Consider the following 21,360-nt stretch of genomic DNA (forward strand, 5'->3'; position numbering starts at 1 on the left):
TGGAGAGGACAGAGAGCTGTCCAAACTTGGTGAGTCACGTCCCGTCTGACCACCCCGTCCACCCCACACGTGAAGGACAGGCAGCCTCCACACCTGAAGGACAGACAGCCTCCACACCTGAAGGACAGGCAGCCTCCACACCTGAAGGACAGGAAGCCCCCACACCTGAAGGACAGGCAGCCCCCCACACGTGAAGGACAGGCAGCCTCCACACATCAAGGACAGGCAGCCTCCACACCTGAAGGACAGGCAGCCTCCACACGTGAAGGACAGGCAGCCCCCACACGTGAAGGACAGGCAGCCCCCACACGTGAAGGACAGGCAGCCCCCACACGTGAAGGACAGGAAGCCTTCACACGTGAATGACAGACAGCCTCCACACCTGAAGGACAGGCAGCCTCCACACCTGAAGGACAGGAAGCCCCCACACCTGAAGGACAGGCAGCCTCCACACGTGAAGGACAGGCAGCCCCCACACGTGAAGGACAGGCAGCCCCCACACCTGAAGGACAGGCAGCCTCCACACGTGAAGGACAGGCAGCCTCCACACAACAAGGACAGGAAGCCCCCACACGTGAAGGACAGGCAGCCCCCACACGTGAAGGACAGGCAGCCCCCACACGTGAAGGACAGGCAGCCTCCACACGTTAAGGACAGGCAGCCCCCACACGTGAAGGACAGGCAGCCCCCACACGTGAAGGACAGGCAGCCTCCACACGTGAAGGACAGGCAGCCTCCACACGTTAAGGACAGGCAGCCCCCACACGTGAAGGACAGGCAGCCCCCACACGTGAATGACAGGCAGCCTCCACACGTGAAGGACAGGCAGCCCCCACACGTGAAGGACAGGCAGCCTCCACACGTGAAGGACAGGCAGCCTCCACACGTGAAGGACAGGCAGCCTTCACACGTGAACCATCCACTTCACTTGACGTGTTGCCTTAAAAAGTTTCTTTTAGCCACGTCCAGCAGCTTAGCTCTCCGTGAGTCCGGTCCTCCGTGTGGGTCTCTGTTCTCTGGTCCTCCGTGTGGGTCTCTGTTCTCTGGTCCTCCGTGTGGGTCTCTGTTCTCTGGTCCTCCGTGTGGGTCTCTGTTCTCTGGTCCTCCGTGTGGGTCTCTGTTCTCTGGTCCTCCGTGTGGGTCTCTGTTCTCTGGTCCTCCGTGTGGGTCTCTGTTCTCCGGTCCTCCGTGTGGGTCTCTGTTCTCTGGTCCTCCGTGTGGGTCTCTGTTCTCCCAATCTATCTTCCCGAGGATGACGTAATCTTCCTCATAATTTTTGCATCATCAGCAAACAATGAGAGGAACGTGTCTATGCCCTCTGGGAGATCATTTACATATATAAGAAACAGTATAGGTCCAAGGACTGCCCCTTGCGGGACTCCACTGGTGACGCCTCGCCACTGTGAGGCCTCACCTCTCACAGTGACTCTGTCTTCTGTTGCTTAGGTACTCTCTTGTCCAGTGGAGTACCTTCTCTTTCACTCCTGCCTGCATCTCCAGAGTGTGTGTGTGAACTCACCTATTTGCACTTACCTATTTGTGCTTGCGGGGGTTGAGCTTTAACTCTTTGGTCCAGCTTCTTAATCGTCAATCTACTGGTGTACAGATTCCTGAGCCTACTGGGCTCTATCATATTTACATTTGAAACAGTGTATGGAGTCAGCCTCCACCACATCATTACCAAATGCATTCCATTTACTAACTACTCTGACACTGAAAAGTTCTTTCTGTGGGTACTTAGCTTCCACCTGTGTCCCCTTATGCGTGTACCACCCGTGTTAAATAATCCATCCTTATCTGCCCTGTCAATTCCCATGAGAATTTTGTATATGGTGATCATGTCTTCCCGGGCTCGTCTGTCTTCCAGCGACGTGAGGTGCAGTTCCCGAAGCCTTTCCTCGTAACTCATGCCTCTTTGTTCTAGGACTAGCCAAGTAGCTTACCTCTACACTTTTGCCAGGTTCGTCTTGTGCTTGACAAGGTGCGGGCTCCATGCTGGGGCCGCATACTCCTGGATTGGTCTTACATATGTGGTATACAAGGTTCTGAATGATTCCTTACACAAGTTTCTGAAGGCGGTTCTCATGTTAGCCAGCCTCGCATACGCCGCCGATGTTATACTTCTTATGTGGGCTTCAGGAGACAGGTTTGGTGTGATATCAACTCCTAGATCTTTCTCTCTGTTCGTTTCATGAAGGACTTCATCTCCCATTATGTATCCAGTGTCTGGCCTCCTGTTTCCACCGCCTAGTTTCATTACCTTACACTTACTTGGGTTGAACTTTAGTAGCCAATTGTTTGACCATATTCCTTCAGTCTGTTTAGGTCATCTTGTAGGCTCATACTGCCTTTCTCTCTCTTAATCCTCCTCATAATTTTTGCATCATCAGCAGACAATGAGAATATATGCTCTAGGATACATGTATCGTTCAGTGAAGCTTCATTATGTGTCCTCGCTGTGGACCAGGTGGGGACATGTGTCATGTGTCCTCGCTGTGGACCAGGTGAGGACCTGTGTCATGTGTCCTCACTGTGGACCAGGTGAGGACCTGTGTCATGTGTCCTCACTGTGGACCAGGTGGGGACATGTGTCATGTGTCCTCACTGTGGACCAGGTGAGGACACGTGTTATGTCCTCACTGTGGACCAGGTGGGGACATGTGTCATGTGTCCTCACTGTGGACCATGTGAGGACATGTGTCATGTGTCCTCACTGTGGACCAGGTGATGACACGTGTTATGTGTCCTCACTGTGGACCAGGTGAGGACACGTGTTATGTGTCCTCACTGTGGACCAGGTGAGGACATGTGTCATGTGTCCTCACTGTGGACCAGGTGAGGACATGTGTCATGTGTCCTCACTGTGGACCAGGTGAGGACATGTGTCATGTGTCCTCACTGTGGACCAGGTGAGGACATGTGTCATGTGACCTTTACTATATGTGTATATTGTGTGTGTTCCATTATTATATGTGGATATAGTTACTGTTGGTTTCACTACTGGGATACAGTGTGAACTTTACACTACCGATATGATGTCTTGAACTAAACATATATATATATATATATATATATATATATATATATATATATATATATATATATATATATATATACATATATATATATATATATATATATATATACGCCTCGTTGGACGTAGAATCGCTGTTTACCAACGTACCTGTGGACGAGACAATCGGAATGATAGCCGACAGAGTGTATCGTGATCCAGCCTGTACTCCTCTTGACATGCCAGAAAGTATTCTGAGGAAACTACTCCAAGCTTGTACTAAAGAGGCACCCTTCTTGAGCCCGGATGGGCATATGTATAAGCAAGTAGATGGGGTCGCTATGGGTTCTCCCCTAGGTGTCCTGTTTGCAAACTTCTACATGGGTACCATCGAGCAAAGAGTCTTAGTCGACATGAACTTGAAACCGGCCATATACTGCAGGTATGTTGACGACATTTTTACACAGGTACCTGATGTCAGACATCTGCAGGAGCTGAAGGAGGCATTTGAGCAGAGTTCCGTGCTGCGTTTCACTTACGAGACGGAAAAGGATGGGAAGCTGCCTTTTCTAGATGTAACAGTCATGGAAAAGGGCGGAGGTTTCCACACTGCAGTCTACACAAAGGAAACAAACATAGGAATGTGCCTAAATGCCAACAGCGACTGCCCTGACAGGTACAAGAGGAGTGTTGTTAACGCATACGTCGACCGTGCTCGCAGCCACAGCTCAGAATGGAAGCAAGTCGACGAAGAACTCTGTAGGGTAAGGCAGGTTCTAGTCAATAACGGCTTCTCCAATGGTTTCATCGAAGACATCATAAGAAGGAAAGTGAAAAGCCATGCAACCTCCGAAGAGACAACTAACACAACACCTATACCCCCTATTAGACTATTTTACAGGAACTTCTTTTCCACAGCTCATAAAACAGAGGAAAGGGTCCTGAAAGATATTGTTAATAGAAACGTTATCCCTACAGACAAAAATCAGAGGATACAACTGACGATTTACTATAAAACCAGAAAAACGGCCAGCCTACTCATGAGAAACTCTCCAGACACGAAACAGAACGCTTTAAAAGAGACTAACGTCGTCTATGCCTTCAAATGCCCACTTGGGGACTGTAAGCTCCAAAAAACCCAGTATATAGGCAAGACAACAACATCTCTTTCTAGGCGTTTAACGATGCATAAACAACAGGGCTCCATTAAGGAACATATAATCTCTTCCCATAACCAAACCATCGCCAGAGAAATCCTAGTAAACAACACAGAAATCATCGATAGATACAGCGATAGCAGGCGGCTTGACGTTTGCGAGGCACTACACATCAAGAAGTCAACACCAGCAATCAACAGCCAATTATTGCACAACTATATTCTACCCACCTCAAGACTCCGCTCCAATATAGAAGCATCAAGAAATATGGACCAATAGGCTTTCTACAAACACTTCTATTCAATATCCATTGTTTCGTGTTCTGTCTTGTGTTGATACTTTTAATACCCTATTAATATCCTCTAATGCCACATCATCCTTCCCACCTCACTCAAATGTAATGCCACATCACCCTTCCCACCTCACTCAAATGTAGATATAAAATCAGGGAAACGCAAGTTCTAATCAGTTGTGTATTTGTGAAGTCTTTGAAAATGTAATAAGTTTTACGAAACGCGCCCGTGTCGCGTCAGACTAGAAATAAAAATGAATTTTGGAGAAGTGATTTTTGATTTACCTCCAACAGTGAAGCATAATGTACGAAAGATTGAGAAAATTCGTGTTAGAATTATTAATCTTACTTTTTCGGTCATATTTAATAAAATATATATATATATATATATATATATATATATATATATATATATATATATATATATATATATATATATATATATATATATATATATATATATATATATATATATATATATATATATATATATATATATATATATATTGCTTCAGTGGGAGTGAGCGCGTTTCATGTCATTCAAATATTATTCAGTGGTAGTGTTAAGTATAATGTATGCTGATTAATTCTCCATATTAATTGTCTTTGCAATAAAATATACATTTCTCATTTTGTAAAAGACGTGTTCGCACACGTATACATATTCACATATATGAATATAGGCGTCGGGGTTTATACGTAAATACACATGTGCGCACACACACACACATACACACACACACTGTGTGTGTGTGTGTGTGTGTGTGTGTGTGTGTGTGTGTGTGTGTGTGTGTGTGTGTGTGTGTGTGTGTGTGTGTGTGTGTGTGTGTGTGTGTGTGTGTGTGAAAAATTCAGTTAGCAGTTAGTAACAGTTGAATGATTGACATTTGAGAGGCGGGCAGAAAGAGCAGAGCTCAACCCCCGCCAACACAACTAGGTGAATACAACTAGGTGTAATCCACACACTGTGTTGAAGAAAGCAAGCCAAGGTAACTGGAACGCTTGCTGGCTAAGGCAGTTTATTGCAATGACAACATGAGGAAGTGTGACGAGGTCATGCAGGAGCCAGCGTGTAGTCACACTGGTGAGGAGGAGAACAGGTTCACAGGTGATAAAGGAATGGGTCGAGAGAAAGGGATATTGGATAAGAAAGAGAAATAGTGCAACATCTGGAGGGTGAGACGGAGAAGCAGCGACAGATGCTGGGGGACTGTTATATAGACATTAGGATGATGGAGAAAGGGACCATTTGGTCACCACTTGGTCCGGGAGACATCTCCCGTCACGCAGGGTGCAGTTGCGCCTCCACAGATCTCCAGTATCATCTTTTGATACTGGTAATGGCTCGAAAGGGCCACCACTTACGGGCTATTCATGCCCGTACCACCTCTTGGGTGGCTTAATCTTCATCAATCAATCATGGAGAAAGGGAAGAGGCACAAGCAAGGCTTGACAAGACACTGAGGAAGGTGAGTGATCTAACAGGGACTGAGACAGGGGGGGGGGTAAGAAGGGGGGGGACCAACACCATGCAGGGACTAAGCTGTAAATTAGTGGGAGAAAACGAGAATAGTCTACGGAAATTGGAGGATCGACTTCAGAAAATTGCTCTAATATGTGATAATGTAAATGATAAAATGATAAACGACAAGAAGTGTAGAGATACAGAGACAACAGGAATACAACAGTGTGTGGCAGGAGCCAGCATAAAGGAGGGTGGCAGAGGAGGCGGTCAAATATAATCCACAGATTATCTGAAGCAAAAGCAGCGTCAGAGCGTGATAGAATACAAGTGCAAAAAGTTGAACTAGTCGAGACATTGAGGAGCCTTAACGCTGAGACGGCCAGCAACGAGACGGACTTAAGCCACCATATTGGGTGGTTTAATAATAGTGGCAGAAGAGGGCTTGTTCTGGTGCAGTTGTCTGCTACAGTGACAGTGGACTACAGAGTTATACACAAACATTTACTGTGAGGCAGCGAAGGTTATTATAAGATGCTTATTGACAATTACATGACCGGAGAATAACAACAGAAGCTCAAGTCAAGACGACTTGGTCACTGTGGTAGACGGTAGATCAGACCTTCCCCCCCTACTGCCCTCGCACTTCCCCCCCCTACCAACACCAACCCCAACTCACCCCTCCCGTCACCCCGCCCCCTTCTACCTACTTCTACTGCCCCTTCCTTCCCCTCTGTACCCTAACCCATCTGCTCCACCTCACCCTTTAGCTCCTCCCTTGGCCCATTCTCCCGTCAATACTCCACCTCTCTGGCCTCACAAAATTCAACTGCCCCTCACCCCCCCCCCCAACCAACAGACCCCATCTCCTCTGAGCCCCTTACCTGCCCCTACTTCCCCTCTGCCCCCCTTGTAAACCCGATCACTCATACAACTTCTCTTCCCCTCACCCCCCCCCAAGCTCCTTACTCCCCCCTGCCCTTCAACTTGAGTTTAGAGTGCAAATCTAACGAGCAGTGCCACAGGAAACCCTCACTGAAATAACAGTGACACCAGCTGAAGTACAGAAGCCACTGCAGGAACTGGATGTCTCAAAAGCCGTTGATCAGACAAATTATCGCCATGGGTACTAAAAGAGGCAGCTGAAGCATTGTGCAGCTCACTTGCCATAATTTTTCAGGCCTCTCTTGAAACTGGAGAACTTCCTGCCAATTAGACAATGGCTAACGTGGTGCCAGTCTGCAAGAAAAGGGAAGACAGAAACCATTAAACTACAGACCCGTCACATTAACAAGTTAAACTACAGACCCGTCACATTAACAAGTATGAGAAAATCAGTAGGAGCCGTGAGCAGGATTCGAACCTATGTTGTTGAGATCGAACTATCGGGTCAGGAGTTGACCCAACACATTTACCATCATGCACGATGTAATATTTATGTCAAGTTGTCATCATGAGGTTTAAGCATTTAGTAGGACATGGTCAGATGTCCTCCCAGAACAACGTTTCGGTCCGTCTCGGACCATTATTAAGTCGTAGAATATTCCACGACATGTAACAACGGTCCACGACGGACCGAACGGTCGTCGTCTCTGTAATTTACTGATGACTGGGTCATAATTCTAAGGAAAGTTGACGAGGCGGTCAGAGCAGCATTATTCAGCCCTCTCAACAGCAGGACGAGAGGTCATGGAGGGAGACGCAGATGTGTCACAGGGAGAACTTTCTCAGTGTTAGAGATGTCAGAAAGTGGAACAAGTTAGACGTGGACGTCGTTAAATATAATTTGATCCAGAGTTGTGAATGTGAATACGATAAAAGCGTGATAAACGAGTCATTGTATTAATCTGGGGCTGGGAGCCTAACTCGATCCTGGAATCACATGTAGGTGAGTACCCGCATGGGCGACCATGACCGTGGCCGACCATGACCATGGGTGACCATGACCATGGGCGACCATGGCCGTGGGTGACCATGACCGTGGGTGACCATGACCGTGGGAGACCATGACCATGGGTGACCATGACCATGGGCGACCATGACCGAGGGAGACCATGACCATGGGTGACCATGACCGTGGGTGACCATAAACGTGGGTGACCTTGACCGTGGGCGACCATGACCGTGGGAGACCATGACCATGGGTGACCATGACCATGACCGTGGGCGACCATGACCGTGGGTGACCATGACCATGGGTGACCATGACCATGGGTGACCATGACCATGGGCGACCATGACCGTGGGTGACCATGACCGTGGGTGACCATGACCATGGGCGACCATGACCGTGGGTGACCATGAACGTGGGTGACCATGACCGTCGGCGACCATGACCGTGGGTGACCATGAACGTGGGTGACCATGACCGTCGGCGACCATGACCGTGGGTGACCATGACCGTGGGCGACCATGACCGTGGGTGACCATGACCGTGGGCGACCATGACCGTGGGTGACCATGACCGTGGGCGACCATGACCGTGGGTGACCATGACCGTGGGCGACCATGACCGTGGGCGACCATGACCGTGGGCGACCATGACCGTGGGTGACCATGACCGTGGGTGACCATGACCGTGGGAGACCATGACCATGGGTGACCATGACCGTGGGAGACCATGACCATGGGTGACCATGACCGTGGGAGACCATGACCATGGGCGACCATGACCGTGGGTGACCATGACCATGGGTGACCATGACCGTGGGCAACCATGACCGTGGGCGACCATGACCGTGGGCGACCATGACCGTGGGTGACCATGACCGTGGGCGACCATGACCATGGGCGACCATGACCGTGGGCGACCATGACCATGGGCGACCATGACCATGGGTGACCATGACCGTGGGCGACCATGACCGTGGGCGACCATGACCGTGGGCGACCATGACCGTGGATGACCGTGGGCGACCATGACCGTGGGCGACCATGACCGTGGGCGACCATGACCATGGGCGACCATGACCATGGGCGACCATGACCGTGGGCGACCATGACCATGGGCGACCATGACCGTGGGTGATACAGGACTCATTTTTATCGAAGGTGATGACTTCAAAAGTGATGACGTCAGAGCTTGATCTTTAGAGATGAACGAGTCAAAGTTCACACTGTGTGAGCGGATGACGTCATAGATGGTAGAGCTGAAGGTCAAAGGTCACTCTCTCCCTGGGGTCATGGGTGATGACGTCACAGGCGATTATGACGTCAGTAGTGTCGTCAATAGCTTCTGACGTCAAGATTGATGATCTGAACTATTTGTACCTTGTGCATTTACAATGGTGAAATGCAGTATTGACCAACATACGCATGTCGTGTATACGCATACACACATATACATTTATACCTCTCCTACTCTGCCAGGGGTAAGATACATATGCTATACAAACAGGTGTATTATTAAGCACTTAACATCGGATGGTGATTAGAATGCTTTTAAAGGCTCAGTTTATAATTACATGACAAACATTGTATAACTGATGCATTACATAGTCAATCTTGGGTACAAGTCCAATATATCACCAAGTGTTCCAGTACTCATATAGTAGTTACAGAGTTGAGCATACCTCAGCCCAGGAGGGCGAAAGTCAGTCAGTATGGGACATTCTTGAATATAATGTTCAAGGGAGTGCATGTTTTCTCTTTCACAAAGTTGACATATTGTGTATTGAACTCTTTCACAAAGTTGACATTTGGTGTATTCTGACACTTTCACAAAGTTGACACTTGGTGTATTCTGACACTTTCACAAAGTTGACACACTTGGTGTATTGAACACTTTCACAAAGTTGACACACTTGGTGTATTGAACACTTTCACAAAGTTGACACTTAGTGTATTGAAAACTTTCACAAAGTTGACACACTTGGTGTAGTGAACACTTTCACAAAGTTCACACACGGTGTATTGAACACTTTCACAAAGTTGACACACTTGGTGTAGTGAACACTTTCACAAAGTTCACACACGGTGTATTGAACACTTTCACAAAGTTGACACACTTGGTGTATTGAACACTTTCACAAAGTTGACACACTTGGTGTATTGAACACTTTCACAAAGTTGACACACGGTGTATTGAACACTTTCACAAAGTTGACACACTTAGTGTAGTGAACACTTTCACAAAGTTCACACACGGTGTATTGAACACTTTCACGAAGTTGACACACTTGGTGTAGTGAACACTTTCACAAAGTTGACACACATGGTGTATTGAACACTTTCACAAAGTTGGCACACTTGGTGTAGTGAACACTTTCACAAAGTTCACACACGGTGTATTGAACACTTTCACAAAGTTGACACACTTGGTGTATTGAACACTTTCACAAAGTTGACACTTAGTGTATTGAACACTTTCACAAAGTTGACACACTTGGTGTATTGAACACTTTCACAAAGTTGACACTTAGTGTATTGAACACTTTCACAAAGTTGACACACATGGTGTATTGAACACTTTCACAAAGTTGACACACTTGGTGTATTGAACACTTTCACAAAGTTGACACTTAGTGTATTGAACACTTTCACAAAGTTGACACACTTGGTGTATTGAACACTTTCACAAAGTTGACACACGGTGTAGTGAACACTTTCACAAAGTTGACACACTTGGTGTATTGAACACTCTCACAAAGTTGACACACTTGGTGTATTGAACACTTTCACAAAGTTGACACACTTGGTGTATTGAACACTTGGGTTTTAAGAGAGTTGCCAGATACGTCTATATCCCAGGCGTATTCTGGCCACTATAACATTGCCGAGTTCTTGTTCTATTAGTCCCATATATGAATGTCTCCCAACGATATATATATCATAATGGTTATAGCATTAACTGTTATGATATATATAGTTAGGAGACATTCAGGTCTTGGTGAAGATGTCAGGATAGCGAGAGTTTCCTCAGATATTTGTTCACGTATTCTCTTTGTCACTGCTAATGAAACATTCGTATTAATGTCTTCTGTTGGTCTACCACAGGCTGTCTATGCCAGCATGTACCGTGTGTATGGTGTGTACCGTGTGTATGGTGTGTACCGTGTGTATGGTGTGTACTGTGTGTATGGTGTGTACCGTGTGTATGGTGAGTACTGTGTGTATGGTGTGTACCGTGTGTATGGTGTGTACCGTGTGTATGGTGAGTACTGTGTGTATGGTGTGTACCGTGTGTGTGGTGTGTACCGTGTGTATGGTGTGTACCGTGTGTATGGTGTGTACCGTGTGTATGGTGTGTACCGTGTGTATGTTGTGTACCGTATGTATTGTGTGTACCGTGTGTATGGTGTGTACCGTGTGTATGGTGTGTACCGTGTGTATGGTGTGTACCGTGTGTATGGTGTGTACCGTGTGTACCGTGTGTATGGTGTGTACCGTGTGTATGGTGTGTACCGTGTGTATGGTAAGTACCGTGTGTACCGTGTGTATGGTGTGTACCGTGTGTATGGTGTGTACCGTGTGTATGGTGTGTACCGTGTGTATGGTGTGTACCGTGTGTATGGTGTGTACCGTGTGTATGGTAAGTACCGTGTGTATGGTGTGTACCGTGTGTACCGTGTGTATGGTGTGTAACGTGTGTATGGTGTGTACCGTGTGTATGGTGTGTACCGTGTGTATGGTGTGTACCGTGTATATGGTGTGTACCGTGTGTATGGTGAGTACTGTGTGTATGGTGTGTACCGTGTGTATGGTGAGTACCGTGTGTATGGTGTGTACTGTGTGTATGGTGTGTACCGTGTGTATGGTGAGTACCGTGTGTATGGTGTGTACTGTGTGTATGGTGTGTACCGTGTGTATGGTGTGTACCGTGTGTATGGTGTGTACCGTGTGTATGGTGAGTACCGTGTGTATGGTATGTACTGTGTGTATGGTGTGTACCGTGTGTATGGTGAGTACCGTGTGTATGGTGTGTACCGTGTGTATGGTGTGTACCGTGTGTATGGTGTGTACCATGTGTATGGTGTGTACCGTGTGTATGGTGTGTACCGTGTGTATGGTGTGTACCGTGTGTATGGTGTGTACCGTGTGTATGGTGTGTACCGTGTGTACCGTGTGTATGGTGTGTACCGTGTGTATGGTGAGTACCGTGTTTATAGTGTGTATAGTGTGTACCGTGTGTATAGTGTGTACCGTGTGTACCGTGTGTGTGGTGTGTACCGTGTGTATGGTGTGTACCGTGTGTATGGTGTGTACCGTGTGTACCGTGTGTATGGTGTGTACCGTGTGTATGGTGAGTACCGTGTGTATAGTGTGTACCGTGTGTATAGTGTGTACCGTGTGTATGGTGTGTACCGTGTGTATGGTGTGTACCGTGTGTATGGTGTGTACTGTGTGTACCGTGTGTATGGTGTGTACCGTGTGTATGGTGTGTACCGTGTGTATGGTGTGTGCCGTGTGTATGGTGTGTACCGTGTGTATGGTGAGTACCGTGTGTATAGTGTGTACCGTGTGTACCGTGTGTATGGTGTGTATGGTGTGTACTGTGTGTATGGTGTGTACCGTGTGTATGGTGTGTACCGTGTATATGGTGTGTACCGTGTGTATGGTGTGTACCGTGTGTATGGTGTGTACCGTGTGTGGGGTCTGTAATTCAACCCTAAGGTTGGGGGGTGGGGGAGACTTCGATATAAGCCTAACATGTATGAATACATCCTGGCTTCCTGTCCCCGTAACACAATGAGTCATTATTAATATTATAATACCTACCTTCCCTCCCACATTCTTAGACTATAAACTACAATACTTAAAGAAGAGTTAATGTTAGTCTGCCGTAACATGAAGTAAAGTTTACTCAGCAGCCTGAAGCACCAAATGAGTTGAAACGTGTCGTTGTTTAACTTAGTTTCATCTCTCTCTCACACTTCTCACTCGACAAAGACAAGGAAACATTATTTGTTATGCTGGATTTGCTTTAGGGAAGACAATGTTTTCCTAACCTTTGTCAATGTTATCTTTGCTGGCAGACAGGGAAGCACCTCTCGTCCTGTAGACGGGTGGGACGGAGGACGGGTTATCTTGAGGTTATCTTGAGATGATTTCGGGGCTTTAGTGTCCCCGCGGCCCGGTCCTCGACCAGGCCTCCACCCCCAGGAAGCAGCCCGTGACAGCTGACTAACACCCAGGTACCTATTTTACTGCTAGGTAACAGGGGCATAGGGTGAAAGAAACTCTGTCCATTGTTTCTCGCCGGCGCCTGGGATCGAACCCAGGACCACAGGATCACAAGTCCAGTGTGCTGTCCGCTCGGCCGACCGGCTCCGGGTTTAGACACAGTCGACCGGTACGTGTAAAATGTGGCGTGTTACTGCAGATTAAACCTCCGTATTATTGAGGTTTTCTCTCCATCGGCATCGAGAGGTTAGGTGGGTTGTTTGGGTTCTAACGTTCGTGGTGAAGCAAAATAGTTATATATTTACGTAGTGATAAATTTTAGAGAATTTTGTTGTAACAATAAATGACTGCAACAATTATCTTATATAAGTGTCCTCACCTGTCTCGATCTAACCTAAAATAGCTTATTTTCACCTAAAATATCATTATCTCTACGTGAAATAGCCTGATTTCACCTAAAATAGCTTATTTTCACCTAAAATATCATTATCTCTACGTGAAATAGCCTGATTTCACCTAAAATAGCTTATTTTCACCTAAAATATCATTATCTCTACGTGAAATAGCCTGATTTCACCTAAAATAGCTTATTTTCACCTAAAATATCATTATCTCTACGTGAAATAGCCTGATTTCACCTAAAATAGCTTATTTTCACCTAAATAATCATTATCTCTACGTGAAATAGCCTGATTTCACCTAAAATAGCTTAATTTCACCTAAAATATCATTATCTCTACGTGAAATAGCCTGATTTCACCTAAAATAGCTTAATTTCACCTAAAATATCATTATCTCTACGTGAAATAGCCTGATTTCACCTAAAATAGCTTAAATTAGCGTAAAATAGTCTAGATTCACCTAAAATTGCCAAATTTCACCGAAAATATATAAATTTAACTTAAAATATTATAGTTTATAGCTAAAACAGCCAAGTTTCAACACTGAAACATTGAACTTTGAAACTTGCAACAGAGGTTGCTCCGTAGGTCGTAATATCGACGTACAGGATAACACGTCACCACTACCCATTTACCAGCAAAATAAAACAAATAATACAAATGTATTTATCTGTTCATAGTATATTAAAAAAGAAAAAGCATTGTGAAAATATGGGGTATTGTAGCGCTTTAAAGATAATTTTTTTAATATAACTGAGAGGCCTTGCAACCCAAATTAATTAAGAGAATTTGCATAACGTTTGAACATTACTCTTCAATGTTTGCATTCATAATCTAATGTTTATTTGGAGACCTAATTTATATGTTATTTGTTCAGCAGTTGTGTAAATGTTACCATTCAATACAGCTTGTAGGGTTGCAAGTAATTCTTGGTACAATATGGACCATCCTTCTGTCCCTTCTGGACCATCTTTCTGTCCCTTCTGGACCATCTTTCTGTCCCTTCTGGACTATCCTTCTGTCCCTTCTGGACTATCCTTCTCTCCCTTATGGATCATCCTTCTCCTCTCCCTTCTGGACCATCCTCCTCTCCCTTCTGAACCATCCTCTCCCTACTGGACCATCCTTTTCTCCCTTATGGACCATCCTTCTCCTCTCCCTTCTGGACCATCCTCCTCTCCCTTCTGAAACATCCTCTCCCTACTGGACCATCCTTCTCTCCCTTCTGGACCATCCTCCTCTCCCTTCTGAAACATCCTCTCCCTACTGGACCATCCTTCTCTCCCTTCTGGACCATCCTCCTCTCCCTTCTGGACCATCCTTCTCTCCCTTCTGAACCATCCTCCTCTCCCTTCTGGACCATCCTTCTCTCCCTTCTGGACCATCCTCCTCTCCCTTTTGGACCATCCTCTCCCTTCTGGAGCATCCTCTCCCTTCTGGACCATCCTCCTCTTCCTTCTGGACCATCCTCTCCCTTCTGGACCATCCTCCTCTCCCTTCTGGACCATCCTCTCCCTTATGGACCATCCTTCTCCTCTCCCTTCTGGACCATCCTCCTCTCCCTTCTGAAACATCCTCTCCCTACTGGACCATCCTTCTCTCCCTTCTGGACCATCCTCCTCTCCCTTCTGGACCATCCTTCTCTCCCTTCTGAACCATCCTCCTCTCCCTTCTGGACCATCCTTCTCTCCCTTCTGGACCATCCTCCTCTCCCTTTTGGACCATCCTCTCCCTTCTGGAGCATCCTCTCCCTTCTGGACCATCCTCCTCTTCCTTCTGGACCATCCTCCTCTTCTCCCTTCAGGACCATCCTCTCCCTTCTGAACCATCTTCCTCTCCCTTCTGGACCATCCTCCTCTCCCTTCTGGACCATCCTCCTCTCCCTTCTGGACCATTCTTCTCTCCCTTCTGAACCATCCTCCTCTCCCTTCTGGACCATCCTTCTCTCCCTTCTGAACCATCCTCCTCTCCCTTTTGGACCATCCTCCTCTCCCTTCTGGACCATCCTCCTCTCCCTTCTGGACCATCCTCCTCTCCCTTCTGGACCATCCTCTCCCTTCTGGACCATCCTCCTCTTCCTTCTGGACCATCCTCCTCTCCCTTTTGAACCAGCCTCCTCTCCCTTCTGGACCATCCTCTCCCTTCTGGACCATCCTTCTCTCCCTTCTGGACCATCCTCCTCTCCCTTCTGGACCATCCTCCTCTCCCTTCTGGACCATCCTCTCCCTTCTGGACCATCCTCCTCTCCCTTCTGGACCATTCTTATCTCCCTTCTGAACCATCCTCCTCTCCCTTCTGGACCATCCTTCTCTCCCTTCTGGACCATCCTCCTCTCCCTTTTGGACCATCCTCTCCCTTCTGGACCATCCTCTCCCTTCTGGACCATCCTCCTCTCCCTTCTGGACCATCCTCTCCCTTCTGGACCATCCTCCTCTCCCTTCTGGACCATCCTCTCCCTTCTGAACCATCCTCCTCTCCCTTCTGGACCATCCTCTCCCTTCTGGACCATCCTTCTCTCCCTTCTGAACCATCCTCTCCCTTCTGAACCATCCTCCTATCCCTTCTGGACCATCCTCTCCCTTCTGGACCATCTTCCTCTCCCTTTTGGACCATCCTCTCTCTTCTGGACCATCCTCCTCTCCCTTCTGGACCATCCTCCTGTCCCTTCTGGACCATCCTCCTCTCCCTTTTGAACCAGCCTCCTCTCCCTTCTGGACCATCCTCTCCCTTCTGGACCATCCTCCTCTTCCTTCTGGACCATCCTCCTCTCCCTTTTGAACCAGCCTCCTATCCCTCCTGGACCATCCTCCTCTCCCTTCTGGACCATCATCTTCTCCCTCCTGGACCATCCTCCTCTCCCTTCTGGACCATCCTCCTCTCCCTCCTGGACCATCCTCCTCTCCCTTCTGGATCATCCTCCTCTCCCTCCTGGACCATCCTCCTCTCCCTCCTGGACCATCCTCCTCTCCCTCCTGGACCATCCTCCTCTCCCTCCTGGACCATCATCCTCTCCCTCCTGGACCATCCTACTCTCCCTCCTGGACCATCATCCTCTCCCTCCTGGACCATCCTACTCTCCCTCCTGGACCATCCTACTCTCCCTCCTGAACCATTCTCCTCTCCCTTCTGGATCATCCTGCTCTCCCTCCTGGACCATCCTCCTCTCCCTTCTGGACCATCCTCCTCTCCCTTCTGGACCATCCTCCTCTCCCTCCTGGACCATCCTCCTCTCCCTTCTGGACCATCCTCCTCTCCCTTCTGGACCATCCTCCTCTCCCTCCTGGACCATCCTCCTCTCCCTCCTGGACCATCCTACTCTCCCTCCTGGACCATCCTCCTCTCCCTTCTGGACCATCCTCCTCTCCCTTCTGGACCATCCTCCTCTCCCTCCTGGACCATCCTCCTCTCCCTTCTGGACCATCCTCCTCTCCCTTCTGGACCATCCTCCTCTCCCTCCTGGACCATCCTCCTCTCCCTCCTGGACCATCCTCCTCTCCCTCCTGGACCATCCTACTCTCCCTCCTTGACCATCCTCCTCTCCCTCCTGGACCATCCTCCTCTCCCTCCTGGACCATCCTCCTCTCCCTCCTGGACCATCCTCCTCTCCCTTCTTGACCATCCTCCTCTCCCTTCTGGACCATCCTACTCTCCCTCCTGGACCATCCTCCTCTCCCTTCTGGACCATCCTCCTCTCCCTTCTGGACCATCCTACTCTCCCTCCTGGACCATCCTACTCTCCCTCCTGGACCATCCTCCTCTCTCTTCTGGACCATCCTACTCTCCCTCCTGGACCATCCTACTCTCCCTCCTGGACCATCCTCCTCTCCCTCCTGGACCATCCTCTTCTCCCTCCTGGACCATCCTCCTCTCCCTTCTGGACCATCCTGCTCTCCTTCCTGGACCATCCTCCTCTCCCTTCTAAACCATCCTCCTCTCCCTCCTGGACCATCCTCCTCTCCCTCCTGGACCATCCTCCTCTCCCTCCTGGACCATCCTCCTCTCCCTCCTGGACCATCATCCTCGCCCTCCTGGACCATCCTACTCTCCCAGGTGTTAAGGAGATATATGTAGTTCGGAGTTGACGGAGATATATATAAATATGAGACAGCTGGGTGGTAGTATAGTTGGGTTTGAGTCTATTGATCACACTAGTGCTATTACTATAGCACGTAATAGAGAATCATTCTATAACGTCGTTATAACAACACATTCCCACGTCGCTGGTAATCTCAACTTACGTCTTGAGGGGAAACAGAACCGTGGTAAGTGTCCCTCGCCTCCTACACCATCTGGGACGAAAGAATGAAATGGTGCCATTGTGGGTTGTGGCGTAGCGCTATATGCCCCATTACCCGCCTCCTCTCGCTCGCCCTCACTCCACCAACACTGTCCCAGAATGTTGGCCGCCCCATTAAGGTCCAACTTGGCCTCTCCTTTACTGCCACTTTACTATCGAGTGTATCCTGTGAGGGGCGGAGATTCATATTAAGATTCAATACCAGTAGAGCCATCCTGCAGGACCCGAGCCTCATGATAGGATCAATCCTTCCTGGAGGAAGAGCCAGCCACATACAAGGATCCAGTACTAACCTTCCTGGAGGAAGAGCCAGCCACATACAAGGATCCAACACTGACCTTCCTGGAGGAAGAGCCAGCCACATACAAGGATCCAGTACTAACCTTCCTGGAGGAAGAGCCAGCCACATACAAGGATCCAACACTAACCTTCCTGGAGGAAGAGCCAGCCACATACAAGGACCCAACACTAACCTTCCTGGAGGAAGAGCCAGCCACGTACAAGGATCCAACACTGACCTTCCTGGTGGAAGAGCCAGCCACATACAAGGATCCAACACTAACCTTCCTGGAGGAAGAGCCAGTCACATACAAGGACCCAACACTGACCTTCCTGGAGGAAGAGCCAGCCACATACAAGGACCCAACACTAACCTTCCTGGTGGAAGAGCCAGCCACATACAAGGACCCAACACTAACCTTCCTGGAGGAAGAGCCAGCCACATACAAGGATCCAACACTGACCTTCCTGGAGGAAGAGCCAGCCACATACAAGGACCCAACACTGACCTTCCTGGTGGAAGAGCCAGCCACATACAAGGATCCAACACTAACCTTCCTGGTGGAAGAGCCAGCCACATACAAGGACCCAACACTGACCTTCCTGGTGGAAGAGCCAACCACATACAAGGATCCAACACTGACCTTCCTGGTGGAAGAGCCAGCCACATACAAGGACCCAACACTAACCTTCCTGGAGGAAGAGCCAGCCACATACAAGGATCCAGTACTAACCTTCCTGGAGGAAGAGCCAGCCACATACAAGGATCCAGTACTAACCTTCCTGGAGGAAGAGCCAGCCACATACAAGGATCCAGTACTAACCTTCCTGGTGGAAGAGCCAGCCACATACAAGGACCCAACACTAACCTTCCTGGTGGAAGAGCCAGCCACATACAAGGACCCAACACTAACCTTCCTGGTGGAAGAGCCAGCCATATACAAGGACCCAACACTAACCTTCCTGGTGGAAGAGCCAGCCACATACAAGGACCCAACACTAACCTTCCTGGTGGAAGAGCCAGCCACATACAAGGACCCAACACTAACCTTCCTGGAGGAAGAGCCAGCCACATACAAGGATCCAACACTGACCTTCCTGGAGGAAGAGCCAGCCACATACAAGGACCCAACACTAACCTTCCTGGTGGAAGAGCCAGCCACATACAAGGACCCAACACTAACCTTCCTGGTGGAAGAGCCAGCCATATACAAGGACCCAACACTAACCTTCCTGGTGGAAGAGCCAGCCACATACAAGGACCCAACACTAACCTTCCTGGTGGAAGAGCCAGCCACATACAAGGACCCAACACTAACCTTCCTGGTGGAAGAGCCAGCCACATACAAGGACCCAACACTAACCTTCCTGGTGGAAGAGCCAGCCACATACAAGGACCCAACACTAACCTTCCTGGTGGAAGAGCCAGCCACATACAAGGACCCAACACTAACCTTCCTGGTGGAAGAGCCAGCCACATACAAGGACCCAACACTAACCTTCCTGGTGGAAGAGCCAGCCACATACAAGGATCCAACACTAACCTTCCTGGAGGAAGAGCCAGCCACATACAAGGATAAAATTCTGGATTAGAAGTCAATGCGTATTTTTCATCATTAATTAACAGCGGTATAGAGAACGTTAAACTTCTCTGTTGACATTTACTTTCTCGCATTTTTTAACTTGCCCTAACTTGCATAACTTTTTAACTTGTCTCTAAGTTGCATACCATGCAAGCTGATGGAGAAGATTGTGCGATAAAAGCTAGTGGAGCATCTGGCGCGAAAGAACTTTGTAACACAACACCAACATGGGTTCAGGGAGAGCAAGTCCTGTCTCACAGGGTTAATTGAATTCTACGACCAGGCAACAAGAATCAGGCAAGAAAGAGAGGGCTGGGCAGACTGCATATTTTATAATTGCAAGAAAGCCTTTGATACAAAACCACACAAGAGGCTAGTGCGAAAACTGGAGATGCAGTCAGGAGTGTAAGGAAAGGTACTCCACTGGATAAGGGAGCACCTAAGCAACAGAAGACAGCGAATCATTGTGAGGGGTGAGGCCTCAGATTGGCGAGGACCTATATCAGTCCTTAGACCTATACTGTTTCTGATATATGTAAATAATCTCCCAGAGGGAATAAAATCGTTCCTCTCGATTTTTGCTGATGATGCAAAAATTATGAGGAGGATCAAGACAGAGGACGATAGTAGGAGGCTACAAGATGACCTAGACAGACTGAAGGAATGGTCCAACAAATGGCTATTAAAGTTCAACCCGAGTAAATATAAGGTAATGAAACTAGGCGGTGGAAACAGGAGGCCAGACACAGGATACAGAATAGGAGATGAAGTCCTTCATGAAACGGACAGAGAGAAAGATCTAGGAGTTGATATCACACCAAACCTGTCTCCTGAAGCCCACATAAAAAGAATAACATCTGCGGCGTATGCGAGGCTGGCTAACATCAGAACTGCCTTCAACCCACGCAAGCACAACTAGGTGAGTACACAGAGGGCCTCGCGGCTGAGTGTACAGCGCTCGGGAGTCGTAGTCCTAAGGGCCCGGGTTCGATCCACGGCGGAGGCGGAAATAAATGGGCAGAGTTTCTTTCATCCTGACGATCCTGTTCACCTAGCAGTAAATAGGTACCTGAGAGTTAGACAGCTGCTACGGGCTGCTTCCTGGGGATACGCGTGTATTCACATAGTTGTGCTTGCGGGGGTTGAGCTCTGATATTTCGGCCCGCACCCACACACACACACACGCACACACCCAGGAAGCAGCCCGTACCAGCTGTCTAACTCCCAGATACCTATTTACTTATAGGTTACAGAAACATCAGGGTGAAGGAAACTCTGCTTATTTTGTTTCTGCCATCACCGGAAATCAAACCCGGACTCTAGGATTACGTGTAGAGAGCGCTGCCCACTCAGCTATCACGCCCAATACACACACACACACGCGCGTGTGTGTGCGCGCGCGTGTGTTAGAGAAATTTCTGCATAAGACTTAATAAAAGAAAAATAGATTAGCTAGAAAGGCGGTGTCCAAGAGCTAATAGCTCGATTCTACAGACACAAATAGTTAATACAGGGGTTGATATTACACCAGACCTGTCCACTGAATCCCCCACATCAACAGGATAACATCAGCAGTGTGTGCAAGGCTGGCGAACACAAGCACTGCCTTCAGAAACTTGTGTAAAGAATAATTCAGAACCTTGTATACCACATACGTCAGACCAATACTGGAGTATGCGGCTCCAGGCTGGAGCTGCATACTCCAGGATTGGTCTTACATAAGTGGTATACAGGGTCCTGAACGATTCCTTACA

General features: G+C 48.2%; 1 protein-coding gene across 1 annotated transcript; it reads left to right on the forward strand.

Moving 5' to 3' along the window:
* The first annotated feature begins 8,938 nt into the window (after window positions 1-8,938).
* LOC138355812 (proteoglycan 4-like) lies at window positions 8,939-19,616 on the forward strand. Its single transcript, XM_069311345.1, has 2 exons — window positions 8,939-8,998; window positions 17,985-19,616. Exons 1-2 carry the CDS (start codon window positions 8,939-8,941, stop codon window positions 19,614-19,616), a joined length of 1,692 nt encoding a protein of 563 aa, XP_069167446.1.
* Window positions 19,617-21,360: the final 1,744 nt, after the last annotated feature.

Source organism: Procambarus clarkii, chromosome 69 (assembly GCF_040958095.1).
Source record: "Procambarus clarkii isolate CNS0578487 chromosome 69, FALCON_Pclarkii_2.0, whole genome shotgun sequence".
NCBI classification, from domain to species: domain Eukaryota; kingdom Metazoa; phylum Arthropoda; class Malacostraca; order Decapoda; family Cambaridae; genus Procambarus; species Procambarus clarkii.